Source organism: Dermacentor andersoni, chromosome 3 (genome assembly GCF_023375885.2).
Source record: "Dermacentor andersoni chromosome 3, qqDerAnde1_hic_scaffold, whole genome shotgun sequence".
NCBI classification, from domain to species: Eukaryota; Metazoa; Arthropoda; class Arachnida; order Ixodida; family Ixodidae; genus Dermacentor; species Dermacentor andersoni.
This window is the reverse complement of record NC_092816.1, coordinates 227549424-227565354: the sequence shown is the minus strand read 5'-3', so window position 1 is coordinate 227565354 and position 15931 is coordinate 227549424. Positions and strand designations below refer to the sequence as shown.

At 50.5% G+C, this 15931-nt stretch overlaps 1 protein-coding gene across 1 annotated transcript in view; it reads left to right on the top strand.

The window, feature by feature from the left end:
• The window catches only part of LOC126535683 (glutamate receptor U1-like), a 134797-nt gene that overhangs the window by 39784 nt on the left and 79082 nt on the right, over positions 1-15931 (top strand). Inside the window, exon 5 of the mRNA XM_072287015.1 lies at positions 10168-10385. Within this exon, the coding sequence (XP_072143116.1) occupies positions 10168-10385 (218 nt within the window). The remainder of the gene's footprint in view (positions 1-10167; positions 10386-15931) is intronic.

The following is a 15931-nucleotide window of genomic DNA, read 5'->3' as shown; positions in this document are numbered from 1 at the left end:
TCGGCCCCAACAGAGTCTATGCCAAGCACATCTTGGTCATCACAGGAGCTCCTATCTGCACCAACAGGAAGGGGCTGGACCCGAATTTGCAAGGCTTTTACACCACAAGCAAAGAAGGGCATGCAGAAGAATATGGATGAGATATCAAGTCTGCAGAGGACTGTGTTAAGACTGAAAAGAGCTTCAGCCACCATTCCACCAGCACGGACAATTGGCTGAGTCATCCAGGTAACTCAAAAAGGACTTTCTAGAAATTCTTCGTCTTTAGATGCACCTGCAACATCCGACCAAGCACGGACGACGCTGGCCAAAAGATCCAATTCCGTCAGTTTGCCCTTAATCAGCTTCCTAGCCACGTCAATTCCGTTTGTGCCAAGTGTATTTTTGCTTCTATAAATGCAAGCTTTTTCATTGCCCATTTTTCTTAAAGATCATTCATCCTCATCCAAACATAAAGGTCAAGCGATTCTTCGCTGATACTTAATACGAGTCACTGTCTAGTAGCCTAACATATCTGTAGCAGTATCTTCTAGTGTATGTTGTCATGCACAATTCCTCTCCTGAAATAGCTGATGCAGCATCGGCATGTGTCTTGCATTAACCTATGCACCATTTTACTTTTCTTTATGTTTTTAGCCTTCAATGCCTGCAGAGCAGAGTGGCTTCTCTCTTGAATGCAAGCTTTTTCATTTTCCATATTCCTAGTCTCGTTGATGATTGCTCTACTTCCTAATAGCCTGGGTCTTTGCGCAAGCAACACTGAAGTGATTGATGGCAGAATCTGTGTTACGTTTCTCGGATGTGGGTGCCTGGTCAGTTGCATTGGTAAGCAGTCCCTCGAGGTAAGCATTTGCTCCTGCAGTCCGCAAAGCGACATGGACTCCCAGTATACCCACACCGTAACTGGTGCTCCCCGTTCGTTCTTGCCTGCTGCAGCCATGGGCAAATTGTGCTTGTGGCCTACTTCGGCCATGATTTGCTCAAAACGCAGACCAGCATATGTGCTTACATGGTTCGAAGTGTATGAAGTTGATAGCCGTATGGCTGGAGAGGCCCGCAAAAATGGCTGCCGAAGGTGATGCCCACAAAAGTGACTTGTCCACATTGAGACAAAGTGGAACACAAAGTGTGAGCCACACATTAGCGGCCCTCGAAATAAAATGCCGGGTAGTCCATGCCGCTGTGTTGGTTGTGGCAGCAGATGCCTGCGTAACCTGATTGCTTCGCAATGGAAGTTGCTCACCTTCAATGGCAACTTTTGGTTCGAATAGGTGCGAGGCTCTGTATAATCTGTTTGTACAGCTGGTTGTTGCACGTTACCAGACCACCACTTGCGACAAAGGCAAGCATTATGCCTGTAAGATGGTTCGTAGCCAATGTATAATGTATTGTCTGAACCTCATGCGGTGACTGATTTCTGTTTAATTTTGCTGTTATGTCACTTGGTTACGGTTGCAGTGTTATCTTTTTTGAATATTGCGGCCTGGTCGGTTGCACTGGCAAGCAGTCTCTCGAAGTAAGCATTTGCTCCTGCAGCCTGCACAGCGACATAGACTCCCAATTTACACACACCGTGATTTGTGCTCCTCGTTCACCCTTTCCTGCTGCAGCCATGGGCAAATCGTGCCTCTGTCCTTTCTCGGCTGCGATTAAGCACGAACGGAGACCAGAATACATGCTTACATGGTCGGACGTGCATGAAATTGGGTGGAAAGGCCCGCAAAAGTGGCTGATGAAGGTGATGCCCACGAAAGTGACTTGTCCATATTGAGACAATGTGAGACACCAAGCGTGAGCCACACATTAGCGGCCTCCGAAAGAGAAGAAACGTGCAGGTTGGAAAGGAGTCAACGCTAAAATGATGGGTAGTCCATGTCACTGTAGGCTGCGGCAGCAGATGCCTGCGTCACCCGATTGCTTCGCACTGCAAGTTGCTCATCTTTAACAGCGACTGTCGCTGCAAACAGGTGGGACACTCTGTCCAATCTGTTTCTGCTGCTGGTTGTCGCTCGTTACTAGACCACCACGTGCGACGAAAGCAAGCATTACGCATGTAGGTGGGCGGCTGAATGTACCGTAAGAGACCCGTGTATGTGAATGCTCACTGTTCCCATATGGTTCGTAGCCAATGTATAATGTAGTGTCTGAAACTTATGTGGTGATTGAGTGCTGTTTAATTTCGATGTTATCTTACTTGGTTATGGTCGCCGTGTTATGCTTCTCGAATGTGGCGGCCTGGTCAGTTGCATTGAGAAGCAGTCTCTCGAAGTAAGCATTCGCTCCTGCAGCCTGCACAGCGACATAGACTCCCAATTTTCATGCACCGTGATTCGTACTCCCCGTTCGCCCTTTCCTGCTGCAGCCATGGGCAAATTGTGCCTCTGGCCTTTCTCGGCCGCGACTAGGCATGAACGGAGACCAGCATACGTGCTTACATAGTCCGAGGCGTATGAAGTTGATAGCCACATGGTTGGAAAGGCCCACCAAAGTAGCTGATGAAAGCGGTGCCCACGAAAGCGACTTGTCCATATTGAGACAATGTGAGACACCAAGTGTGAGCCACACATTAGCAGCCCTCGAAAGAAAAGAAACGTGCAGGTTGGAAAGGAGTGAACGGCTAAAATCCGGGGTAGTGCATGTCGTTGTGTAGGCTGCGGCAGCAGATGCCTGCGTCACCCGATTGCTTCGCAATGCAATTTGGGCATTTTTAACGGCGACTGTCGCTGCAAACAGATGGCACACTGTCCAATCTGTTTCCGCTGCTGGTTGTCGCTCGTTAACATGACACGTGCGACGACGACGGTGAGCAGTTTACGAGCTCGAGTCAACGATTTCAGCGTATCTCGACATGCAAATTTTATTTCTGCTATTGCACGAGACTTTACACTGCTTGTCTTCTGCCAATAAAGTCGCACGTCCTGTTCACTCACTTGTGGCTTGTTTGTATGGGCGTCAGTAGAGGCTCTTGGCAACTAGAATGCACCAGCTAGGCGGCAGCGAAGGCATTGAGGCATGCTGCATAGCCGGCAGGGCAAGCACGGCGCGTACCAGCGTACGTGACCGGCGAAAAGCGGCCATAATGAATTTTGTTCTAAAAAAAAAAGTGTACTTCCGCTTCCGGATTGAGCAACGTCATCTGGCGTCCACCTAAGTAAGTTCCATGCGCTGCCGCTGCTTATTTTCGAGGCACGGCGAAAGGTACAGTTTCCCTTCTCTAAGTTGGTTCTTTATTCGATGTGCTCACAGTACCCGCAATTCGATATGGGCGTCTTGCGCTGGAGTTTGAGGTATAGTAGCGGCGCCTGGTGGCGGTGCGGGAAACGACATCTTGGTCGTACCAGCTTGGGTCGTATTGAGCACTGGCTGTGGCGAAGCACGTTTCTAGGCCGAGTTTTGCATCGATTCGCACTTTTTTATGCCCTGTTGCGAGTGCGAAAAGGCTCGTCACTTCTCACAGACCACGCCGACCACGCTGCGAGCTCGCCGCAGCCTATAGTTTAACGAAAACGGACTCTCCGTGTGCCGTGGGACGTAATGCTGGGAGCAGAAGGAATCGGTGATGCCGATCCGGAGAGACCTAGCCCAGCCTCGAAAAGGCGTCACCGTCATTGCTTCTGCATCGTGGGCTGCCATGAACAAGAAGGCCTGAATCCCAACATCAGATTCTACCGTTTTCCTTCAAGGCCTCACGAAGTGGAGCGTCGGGCGCTCTGCATAGCTGCAGTTCGTCGCGCTGAGTAAGCGAAACTTCGTGCCATGCTGGCTGCTTCGCCTGTCTTGAAGCTTGCTTGATTATTTGCGTTCGAAATTTCGGTCTTTTGCACCTACAGTCCCGACAGCAGACCGACATAGCAGCAGGCATGGCTGGTAATTCACGATTCGAGACCCGGCCACAGCGACAATTAACAATTCGACCGATGCGAAGTGGTGAAGTATGTGCAAATGAGCACAAATGGTCGGGCTCATTCGATGACAATTCACTACTCCACTACGAGCAGCACAGGTTAAGAGAGTTAAATGCGCTCATCCTTGATCTCAAGCCAGCACGTTGAGGCAGCGCAGCAAGGCAGTATTGATTGCAGCGCATCGATGTTCGAGCGCTGTCATTAAAAGCTACATCAAGCTCGCGCTACAGCGCGATTCGCACGTACGTGCGAGCTCATATCCATTGCATCAGTTTAGCGGCATGCAGTCAACAAAGATTGCAGGAGGCCCGCCGTTTGGCGGCATGTCGACAGACCGCTGCCGTCGCGGCGCGTACGATCGTGCGCTCGAGCAGTTCGTACATCGCGGCGCGTACCGTCGTGTGCTCAAGCAGTTCCGTACACATGATGTCTGCTTATCGCTGCTGTGGATTCATTTATAGCACGCATTTCCTCGCGTTTGTGCGCCTGAATCTAGCAGCTAGCGTGCAAACCTTACCTGTAGTTCCACTTCGTACGCGACTCGCTTCACTTGCGATTGACACCGTGCTAAAACTTCGCCGCCTAATTCTTGAACGGCGTACACGTATTCGGCACTGCATGATTTCTTGCCTTTACGCAGCGTGCCACCACTGAAAAAATCTTCGGCGCCCGATATACGCAGCAAGCCGTGCTACAACACAACCGAAAGTGGCGGGTCCATATTGTAAACGTGCTTTCCGAAGCACACGACCAAGCTTGGTACGACCCATTTTAGGAAAGAGGGCGCTTTTTAGCACCTTTCTCGCAGCGCCCCCTGGGCAATGCAAGAGCCCCATATGGGACCTCCGCTACCGCGACTCCTCGTTGTCCCGCTTGGTGAACCACTTACCGGTTATCCCTAGCGCAGCGGGCGCGCGTACTCGATCGGTCTTGCGGTGAGTCTTTGCCCATAAGCGCCGTGGCTGCCGCACCGTGCTGTATCTCGGGTGAATAAACGCGCGTTTGTTGGCAATGTGACTCTCGAGCCTTCTCTGCGCCGTGTCGGAGAGTCGACGAAGCCTGCTGTAGCGCCTTTGTGCGTTGCGGAGTGGAGGAGCTTCGTGCCCTTTCCTGACTGTCGCTCGTAGGGTGAGCCGTGTGCAAACCCATCTCCACATAACTAGCGCCGAACTCGGTTTCGGCATGGCATCCAAGCAGGCCCCTTCACGGCTCTCGTTCCTACTTGATCCCCTGGCTACGGAATTAATGTCCTTCGACGCGGACGCCACCGACAGCATGAAGTACGTTCGCCTCGGCGACCATCTGCTTTCGCCCACCGGGAGCGAACCCCTCTTTGCACAGCCCTTTGGTGATGCCGACCGCTCAGATGTGTACCCTAGTGCTAGCCATGTCAGTTTTGGGTTTCCTCAACAGTTTGAGACGTGCGCGGAGCAGGTGCCTACTAGCCCGTCCGACGTGCTGTTTCCGCTCGCTGGCCCCTTTTCTTCCCGAACGCAGTTGAGTAACCCATGTGCCGTATCGGAGCCACAACCTTTAGGTGCTGGCACAAATTCGCTCGCCGGCCTCTCTTTGTCCCGGGCGCCTTTCTCGGACGAATTCGCCGCGAAGCAGACTCCCCGCTTCGCCGTAGGCGCGAGCTCGCTCACTGGCCCCTCTTTGTCCCGAGCGCGGTTCAACGTCCGGCGCGCCGCAGCGGAACCTCCCTGCCTCGCTGTTGGTGCAAAACCGCTCGCTGGCCTCTCCATGTTCCGAGCGCAGCTGGTAGGCAATGTTGAGCGCGAGCCACCCCGCTCAGCCGACAACGCCGCCGCACTTTCCGACAGCCGCTTGCCTCATGCGCAGCTAGGCGACATTTTCGACGAGCGTGAGCCTCCCCGCTCCGCCATCGATCCGTTCGCCCGTCGTGTAAGCCTCATGCACCTGTCCGAGCGGCAACTAACTCTCCTTTATGCCATTTCCCGGCCCCTTAGGGTCTGGCGTGCATTTGGGAAATCAGGCGAAGGTTGGCCCTTCTCAGAACGCCGTGCCTGGCCCGGAGCAAACGTCGCTGCACACCGCAGCCACACAGCTTCTGCAAGTCTTGATGGAAGCGGCGCGCTCGCAGCCTAGTGCTCTAAAAGGGAGACCTCCAGTGCCCACAGCCAGGCACGCCCAGAGGCCTACGGGTACCTCTCCCGGAGTACGGCAGTTATTCGGACCACATGAGTGCTAGGGAGTGCCTAGAGGCACTGCACCGCTATCAACAGGCAATGCGGCTGGACGACAGCGTGATGCTTGGCACTGATTGTCCGTCGCCGCTAACAACCCACGCGGCACGGTGGTACCGACTTGTCAGCCACCAAGCTCGTTCGATGGATGAATTTAGGACGCTTTTCCGCAGCAAATTCCCCTCCTGACTACGAGCGCCGCATGCGTCGCGAGCTAGAGCTTCGCACCCAACACCCCGACGAATGTTTGCTCTCAGGGCCATGCAGGAGCTCCGTCTTCTTGCTGATCCTTTGGCATCTGACGCCGAGAAGGTGGAACGGGCCATTCCTCAAGCCCATCCAACCTTCGCCGCTTACCCTCGGAGCAGCCGTTATTATGACCTAAACGAGTTGGCTTCCGATGCGAAGCGGATTCAGAGCGACATACTGGCAGCAAGAGCCTACCGCTCGCCGCCACCGCCGTCCAGCTCTCTCGAACCTCGTTGTGCGTGCGTTGGTGGTTACACGTCGCCCCGTAATTCCCTGGATACGAGGTGGCCTCGGCCACGACAGAGCATCGAGATGTGCGTGACCTTTCTGACCGCGCTCTCAATCCGTAGTCGAACGCCCGGGTGTGCTGTTCTGCTCCGCGAGAGCGCGAACCCCGTGAACTTGCTCACGAAGGGAAATCCGATCGCGGTGCCCCTTTGGCTAGCGAACGAGAGCTACCCAGGGCTCGAGACGCGCCCAGGCCCCCTCAGTCAGACCGAGGCGTTGTCTGCTACCATTGTCGTGAACGCGGCCATATTGCCCGAACAGGCAAAGCGCGCCTGTTGGGCGCGCCTGTTGGCCCGGATGGATGGATGGATGGATGGATGGATGGATGGATGGATGGATGGATGGATGGATGGATGGATGGATGGATGGATGGATGGATGGATGCAAAAGTTTAATGAAGGTCCTCAGGTACGCGACTCAGCGCGCTGCGGGCCGCTCGCAAGTTGGGACAGTAAGGCCATGCCCGACCGCCGTATCGTGGGCCCTCTGGACAGCCCGTAGTTGCGCCCCGGCATCGGGGCTCTTGATAGCGGAGAGCCACTTGTCCTCATTTGTTTGTTCTGTGCCTCATAACTAGGCGCAACGCCTGAGCATATGGTCTAGGCTAGCGATGTCATTGCAGTGCCTGCAAGAACTAGTGGCATAGGTGTCGGGATAAAAAGAGAGACAAAATGATAAATGAAAGGTAGGGAGGTTAACCAAGACTGAGCCCGGTTGGCTACCCTACACTGGGGAAAGGGGGACGGAAAGATTAAAAGAAGACAAAGAGGATAAAGCTTGTGGAATAAAGCCGGGCTGGGATACGAGCCTGTTTGCAATAATCTGAGGGTCAATGCCTGCGCTCTATTTAACTTCTTGTGTGGAAGGGGAAAGTCTCTCCTGCCGAGATAAATGTGCTGCGCAATTTCATCATATGTGGTCGGCTGATCTCGGTTCTCCACCACTGCGGGCCGGCGTTGGAGTTCTCCATGGCCGCGGAAAGCGAGACCTTGCGCCTTGGAGTGGGCCAGCTCGTTGAAGTTTGTGGGGCCTCCCATGATGGGTCCCATGTGAGCGGGAACCGCGTGAGAGTGTGGGTGGCGATGCTTTTGCCGTCGAGGATGCGACAGGCTTCCTTACACACGGCGCCAACGCTGAAGGCGCGAATGGCTGCCTTGGAGTCGCTGAAGATATTGGCATGTTTGTCGTCCAGGAGGGCCAAGGCAATGGTCATTTGCTCGGCCGCACGCGATGACGTGCTTCGCACCGAAACGGCGTTAACGGTCGAACCCCTGTGGTTGACTGACACCACCGTGAAATTGTTGCTGTTGCCATACTGGGTCGCGTAACGAAGCAGCTGCCGCCAGCGAGTTCTGTCGCGCGGCGTAGGAGCGCCACCGCTCTGGCCTTGCTTCTTTCTACGTTGCGCTGGGGATGCATATTGCGCGGGGCGGGCGATATGCTGATGTTATCTTTCTGGGCTTTCGGAAGGCTCTGGTAGGCGTCTTCGACAGCGGCCGGGGGGACGCCCATCTCTGTTAGGAGTCGTCTGCCCGCCGTGGTGCCGGAGAGCCTGAGAATATGTGCCCTTTCTTGTGCTTCTGCAATTTCTTCCAGGGTATTATGAATACGCAACTGCAGGAGTCGGTCGGTGCGTGTGTAGTTTGGTAGTCCTAGCGCGCTCTTGATCCCCCTCCTTATCATGGCATTTAGCTTGTCTCGCTCGGCCCTCTTCCAGACGTGCATGGCCGCTACGTACGTGAAATGGCACAACAAGAAAGCGTGGACTAGCCTTATCAGATTCTCTTCACTCAGGCCTCTCCTTCTATTAGCTACCCGCCTGGAATTCATTTAAATAAAAGAATACAAAATGGGGGTAGCTGTGTCCTTCGGCTTTTTTCAGGGGTCTAAACGAAAGAAAATATTTTCGAGTGTGATTTCTGAGAAAAACATGTACGCTTGTCTTATATTTCATAACGAAATGTAGTGCCGTTCCCAACTGTACGTCCGCTCAAATAAGCAGCTACTCTATTATAAACGGCTGCTTTCAGTTATCCGGTGCACTATCATAAAGACGATAAAGAAACAGTTAAAGGAACGGCGTGCCTCACATACACTGTGAGATATTTGTAGGTCTGCTGTGATCGTCGAAGAAGGCAAGTGTGGTACCACATTGGGCGCCCAGTTTTAATGGGTTGCACACATGGTAATTTTGTCAAAAAATGTTTCCTTGCCCAAATCAAGTTAAAAGATTTACAGGCTGCCCCAAAACGGGGCGTTTATATTGAATGAAAGGTAGGAACTTGTTCAGCAGAACCGATTAGCGCCCGTGCGTTAATTCTCTCAGGAACTGGTGCGCCCCTGCGCAATGGCCCCGGCTCTCCAGCAGCACAATCAGTTGGAATAACAGTCCTGCTTGCATCGGCCCCTCACCTTCGAGACTTGAAAAGTGCTGTTACGCATTACACTGGAACGGAAACGGCTATTCTATAATTTTCAATAGTGAATTCTGAAGCGGAATACGATCGAAATCGCGAACACCATTCGATTAGACTATACATGCTTCTACTTCATTTTGCGGACTGGCACGTTGAAGAGATTATCAGACAAGCCACGAAGATTACATTGGTGAAGACTTCCCGGTCTCACCGATTCAGTTTGAGTACATAGAGTATAGGCTTCCGTAACAGTGTTGTTTATATTAACGTCCAATAGTTGCTTTGATTCCTTTTTTCGGAAAGTCGATTGGTTCACCTAGGGCTGGTGCAGCTTTTAAAAAAAACAAGCTTATTCCGGTCAGGAGTTCTCACTTTTTCAATCAGTGCATTTGGAATATTTGTTAATTTTTCTCTTACATGTACGTATTTGATATATATGTCTATGTGCCCTAAGGTTTACCTAGAAGTGCGTTGTTCATCTGCTTCTCTAGACGTCACGCAGTCAATAAACCTGGTTTATTACACTGTAATAGTTTTTTTTCCTTTGATCATTGTCCATGATCAATATCCCATCAGCAAGAAGCGCGCGTACAATGACACGATATCAATAAAATTTTCTTACGTAGCTTTATGTTGCTGATAGGTGGCTTCTGTGGCAAAAATTACGTGTTAGTTTTAGCACACAGTGTTAAAAGTAGCAGCTCACCTGTCAAAAGGTGCCGGCCGACAAGAGTTACGGGCGCAACAAAGCAAGTGAAGCCGTAAAATATTTCCATGCACAGACTTCCGGCGAGAAAAACTGGCGTCTGCGCAATGAACGCCCGCTCGCTAGCAGACGACGCACTTGACAACGACAGCAAAACTGAAGACGTCACGTTGTATAACCCATGCCTCAAGTATGTATATGTGGCAAAAAGGTGCCAATATAAATTTGCAGTTGAAATAAAGCACCATTATAAGAGCGTACGCGTGCAATCGGTCTCAGCGCGCGCAGCGAAATGACGTTGAATAACCCCAATCCAGTTCGCTCGCAGCACCCTCGCGCGGCGCCTCAGCAGTAGAGCGCTCTTCGTGCACACTGCAACCTGAACCACTACGCAGCGTCTGCCCGGGTGACACGTGGCTCCGCCAAGCGGTGGCTCATCGGCACCTGGTGGCTGGCCGTGTTCGTGCTGGCAGCGGGCTTCACGGGCCACATGAAGGCCAGCCTGACCATGAAGGACCCGCGGGCACGCTACGACACCATACAAGACATCGTGCAGAGCAGGGACGTAGTGCCGGTCATCATTCGGGGAACCACCTACGAGGAGCGCTTCCGCGTACGTGTCTACAAAGCCCACTGCCTGCTTCGATGTTTGTGGTGAATTATGTGCACTGCTCCAGAAAGCGTATGCTGGGAGTAACACTCAGTTGCATGCACCCACCTGGTTCTCACAATTACGTTTCTTGCGGTTTTACTCTTTTACACTGAGCACGGTGGTCCAATTTCATACCGAACACACATGCGTCATGCTCACTACCGCAGAAAAGTGACTTTGAATACGACTTCCCTAACACTTATTAGGTACCTTCTCCCAGTAGAACCAAGTGTTCAATCACTTGCGCCCTTTCCTGATTTCCGCACCAGAGCGGGGCCACGCAAGTTGGCCTTAAAGTTCGTGTTGTTTTTATACAGTGTATTTAAGACCATTTGTATACATTGTTTTGGGGGACATATCTGAAAGTGCAACTGCCCGAGAAGCTAAGCCAGCTTCTACAGCAAGAGCAGCAATGTTCATCATAACAACGCTACAACAGTGACATTCTATACAATACTAAAGCTTCTTAGTTTGACCTACTTTAACAAGGAATTGAAGCAAATTTAATAACGGACCATGGCTGCACGAAAAAAAAATTTTGCCCACCGCGACAACATAGGTTATGACACATGAGTGATATGAAGCTATTTCACAATCTTTTTAAATTTAGCAATTAAGATCACCTCATTTAGAAGGTGTAAAATTACAGGGCATTGGCTTAAAGTGTCTGGAATGCGATAACTTAGATTTTGATTGTCATAGTTCGTATGGGAGCGATGTTTGTATGCTGATTGTTTTCCGGATGTGTAGGTGCGCGTTTTAGTAGAATAGACTGTATTTATTGAAATAATAATTATCTTGTTTACTTTATATTGATGTAAAATATGCAGTGTTAGTTTGTACCTGTACCTGCTTTATTTCCGGTATTTGTACTTTCGATGTACGGCTTAGTTCGTGCTGTCGAACAGAGTATTAAACCACAGTAGGTTAATCGTGAGTGGACTAGTTCATTGTAGATTTCATGTTTTATAGTTCTAGGCAAATGATATATGAAGGTGTTGAAAGTTACAATTTATTATCCTAAATTGACGCTGAGCAATAGAATGTGGAGAGAACTAGAGGTTTTCTTGAATTATGACATTGAAAACAAAAACTTGTTGCGTGTTGGATAAAAATTTCTTGAAACCTTTATCTTTATACCTGCTAGTATTGAAGTTCAAGTACAATGTTTCGTAAGGATTGAATTGAATTTATTTGATTTTGACGAGACTCCTAGTTTTCCCAGCCACATGTCTACTTGTTTATAAATTTCATGTGTATTGTAGCCTGCAAAGAATGCATTTGTGTCGTCCGCGTTTCATGTTTTCAAAGCCGTCACTATTCACACTGTCATTATTATACAGTAAAAATACCATTGGTCTAGGATAGGTCCTCGAGGCACACGATATTCTACGTTATTGATTTGCGCGACTTGGAACCATTTATAAGGGCGCCACAGGAACCACAGCAACGCAGGAACAGGAACGCAGGTCGGAATATCCTGGCGCGTCACTGATTAATTTTAGCTCCTTTGTATTCTGTAACTAACCCTATTGCAAAAATCTTCGAGTGCCTTCCAGTGCGAAACCAGCGCGTGTTTTGACACTGCACCGCACGCTGGCGCTCACCGTTGAGGTCGCTGTGTACCGAGAGCTCGGACGGGACGCTGGTCTCGCTGTTATACACGGTGCTCAGCAGCAGGCGCGCTGTACACGCGCGGCCCGGTCAATCGCGCGCCCTGGCATCTGCGCTATGCCGCCCGCGGAGTAACTGAATATTGAGTGCCTGATAAAATTTCATCGCCAGACATACAATAACTTCTGTCGTTGACGCGCTCCGTGGTAGACCAAGGCATATCTTGAGAGCTTGGGCTTGGATGCCTTGGATTGTGTTCAGGTTAGTTCTGCAGGTGTTGGAGATAACCGGTAGGCTGTACCGCAGGAATCCAATAAAAAGGACCCAGTTGCAGCATACATCGTATCGACACTTTCCAGGTCTATGGCGAATTCGCGTCATCCACGTAAGGGGTCTAGGAGATATTTCTGTCATTGACCACTCCCAAAAATATGTGACTTGTGCTGTACGAGATCAGCTGTCCATCGACGGATATTACGTATGGATACATTGGTTTCGTTGTAAATGCCACTGCTGTACACTTTCAACATAATATTTGAAGTCCGGGTTCTCGAAGGTAAGATAATGTTAACGTGTCTGCCTTCTGAAGCCGCGCTCGAAGCTGCAGTCGCGTCACACCCGACGTCCAAATAAAAATGTCGTCGGCATGAATGGGGAGCCTAACGGTGTATCCAAGAATGTCGGCGAGTCCAATGAGCGTTAAACTGAAGAGCGTAGGGCTCAGTACTCTGGCCTGATCAACTCCGCTGTTACTGTTATGTTGGGAGGTCGGACTATCCTCCTTAAGTATGAAAAGCGATCGCTTTTGTAGGAAGGTACTAATCTAGAAATAGATCTTGCGGCCAAGTCCGACTGCCTCTAGCATGTTGAAAATTGATTCGTGCGTTACGTTATCGTATGCTCCTTTGGCACCCAGAGACAGGGCAGCAGATAATATTTTGCAGGACTTCTGGTGCTCGACGTACATCACCAATTCCATAACGTTGTCTGTGGAAGAACGGCCACGCCTGAAACCGGCCATTGCGTCTGCATATACCTGGTAACGTTCGAGGTACCATTCTAGCCGTGCTAGAGCCATCCTCTCCATTTGTTTTCCGTTGCAACTGACAAGGACAGTTGGTCAGTATGATACAATGTCTACAGGCGACTTGCCAGGCTTGAGCAGAGGAATTAGGTAGCTGGTATTCCACTCCTAGGGAACCGTACCTGTCTGCCAGGAGCCGTTCAAAAAGAGCAGGAGCACTTTCTGAGCCTCTTCGCCAAGATAACATAGGGCACAATAGGTTATACCATTGGATCCTGGCGATGATAAACACGTGCAAACACTTGAAGTGCAGCTTCGAGTTCGTCCGTAGGGAAAGGACTGTCCATGCGGGGGTCGCGTGAAATCAGCGAGTGGTCGAGCGTCGATATTCCAGCGGATCTTGTTTCGCCAGCAATCCTTCTGCAGAAGTCGTCAGCAACGTCAGTCTCTCGGCAGTGTTGGTGAAAGGCCAAAGACTTGAAAAGGTGGCGCTGCTCAGGGGTTGCACTGAGACCACGAACAGTTCTCCATGTGTGAGACAAAGGTTTTCGCTGATATAAGGACTCGCCGAATGACATCAATCTTTGGGATGCAAGTTTGTTCATGCGACGCTGAATTTTCTTTTCAGTTCTTCTGGCCAACCTAAAGTCATGTGCAGACTTTGTAGTCCGGTATCTTCGCTCTGTGTGGCGACACATTGCGCGAAGCTTCTCCAGCTCAATGTCGTATTCATTACGTGTAGACTTTCTCGAAAGCGAATGCGTGGCAGCCTCTAGAGTATCGTTTATAGTTTCCTGTAGGCTAGAGGACAAGCCATCACGACAGCCGTCTTCGACACTTGATTTGAACATCGGCCAGTCAATACATTGAGTGACCCCGGCTAATTTGAAGCCTGTCAGCCCTTCAATAATCAGTGGGGAGGTGGTCACTTCCGCGCGTTTCAATATACCAAAGCCTAGTGAAGCAACGTGAAACACATGTTAGGTTCAGGCAGCTACTGTAGGCACGCAGAGAGGTAGGACTTAAATTATTTCACAAACACAGTTTTTGTTCGGAGGTAAATGACACTGATAATCTGCGTCTCGTGTTTATCTTAGATCTTCCCCAGAAAACGGTGGGCATTAAAACCCCCAGTCATCACCCAAGGTTGCGAAGTCGCTGTCGTGATTCTCCATAACCACTCGCAGTCCAGTCGACTTGAGAGCGAGATGTAAGCTCCAACTACTGTGAAAGTCAGCTTGCCTTTCTTCACTGTCAGACCCACGAACTGGTTTTCATGGTCAGATGGCACTGGATTGTGGACATACGCACGATCATTTCATATGAAACGATGACCTTGCTGCACTCTCCGTATGGGGCGGTCATGAAGCGCTCATACACGGACTACAGCTAATATGAGCTGATAGGGGCTCAGAGATGATGATGATGATGATGATGATGGCGAAATAATTTATGATCACAAACGGTCGATAGTCCAACATACCTGCTTTAATTCCTCTGGCTTGCCACTGAAATATCGACGTGTTACGGACCTCGTCGCGAAGCGACGGCTTCTGCCGAGCCATGAATTCTACCAAGAGCTGGAAGTACTGGATCACCTGTAACGCGCTTTGTGCAAACGAAGATCTTGTATTAAGTATAACGTGAATGGCATTCATGGGTGTTTGGAAATAATTGATGACCTGGAGATCATCAGCCAACGTCGCTTCGACAGTTTCCGAAGCCGTCGAAGTCAGTGCGTTTTGAGGTAGCTGAGCAGCGCTTTGTGTCCTCGGTAGCTCAGGCCATTCTTCATGACGGGCGAGTCTTCCCGCTTTCTTTGTTTTCCCTGCGTCCGTCTTGGTGGTGCTATGCGTTGATGTGTCAGTCCTTCTGACGGAAAATGGCGTGTCACTATCTGCAGCTGCGGTATTTAGTGCACGTTTCCGGTGTCGGTGCCGACGACGCCGAAGAGCGGCAGCAGCCGCTCGATACGTTACATTGATCCGCACCATTCATTTGAGGATCGCGAATTCCTTCCCCACCCGCGGGCAATCCTTTGGTAGGGCCTTGTGAGCACCACTGCAGTTAGGGTGGTTTAGAGCATCTGCTCTGCAAGCGTCTTCTGAATGAGACTCACAGCACCGCGGGCACACGACGTTGTTCACAGAGACGCTCTTTGCGTGGCCAATCTTGGAACATTTGAAGCACTGGAGAGGCTTCAGCACGAATTGTCATACTGAATGGCGGACATTCCCTCCTTTGATGTGGGAAGGAAGGCTGTTTCCTCCAAAAAAAAAGAACAATCTTCACAAAGCGTGTGTTTCCCGGTCTGGATAACTTCGTAATGAAAGTGCCTCCTGTTGTTTCATTTGGGATGGCAACGTCGACGTCATGAATGACGTCTGAAGTACCATCGATGCCTGTAGGAATCATTGAGCGCACCTTTACATTGTCGATCTGTTATATTACGTAGACCTCGCAGGGCACTTCGGTGTAACACGTCAACTGCTAGGACATTTTTTCGCGAGTTTATTCTCGCGTCTTTAATTTCATTCAGTGCGATTTTCTCGAACAAAGAAGAGAGAACCTACCTGTGTAAGAGCTGCAAGTTAGTCGCCGGGTCCACGGGCACGAAGAGCACAGTGTGTGGCCAGCGCTGCACTCTTCATGGTAAAAGCACTTGCCAACAAAGATGTCTGCAGTAGTCTTCTTTTTGCTGTTCTACTGATCACGACTTTGAAGTCATTGTCCGAGGAGTCGTGGCTGTATGAGCATAACTCAGTGGCCTCGGTGTCCGTACCGCTTGACGCGCTTCCACGTTTCCTGGATGATATCCGACCTGACGCTTGCGCACCAGGAAGGTCTTCGGTGTTCTCTTCATCCATTG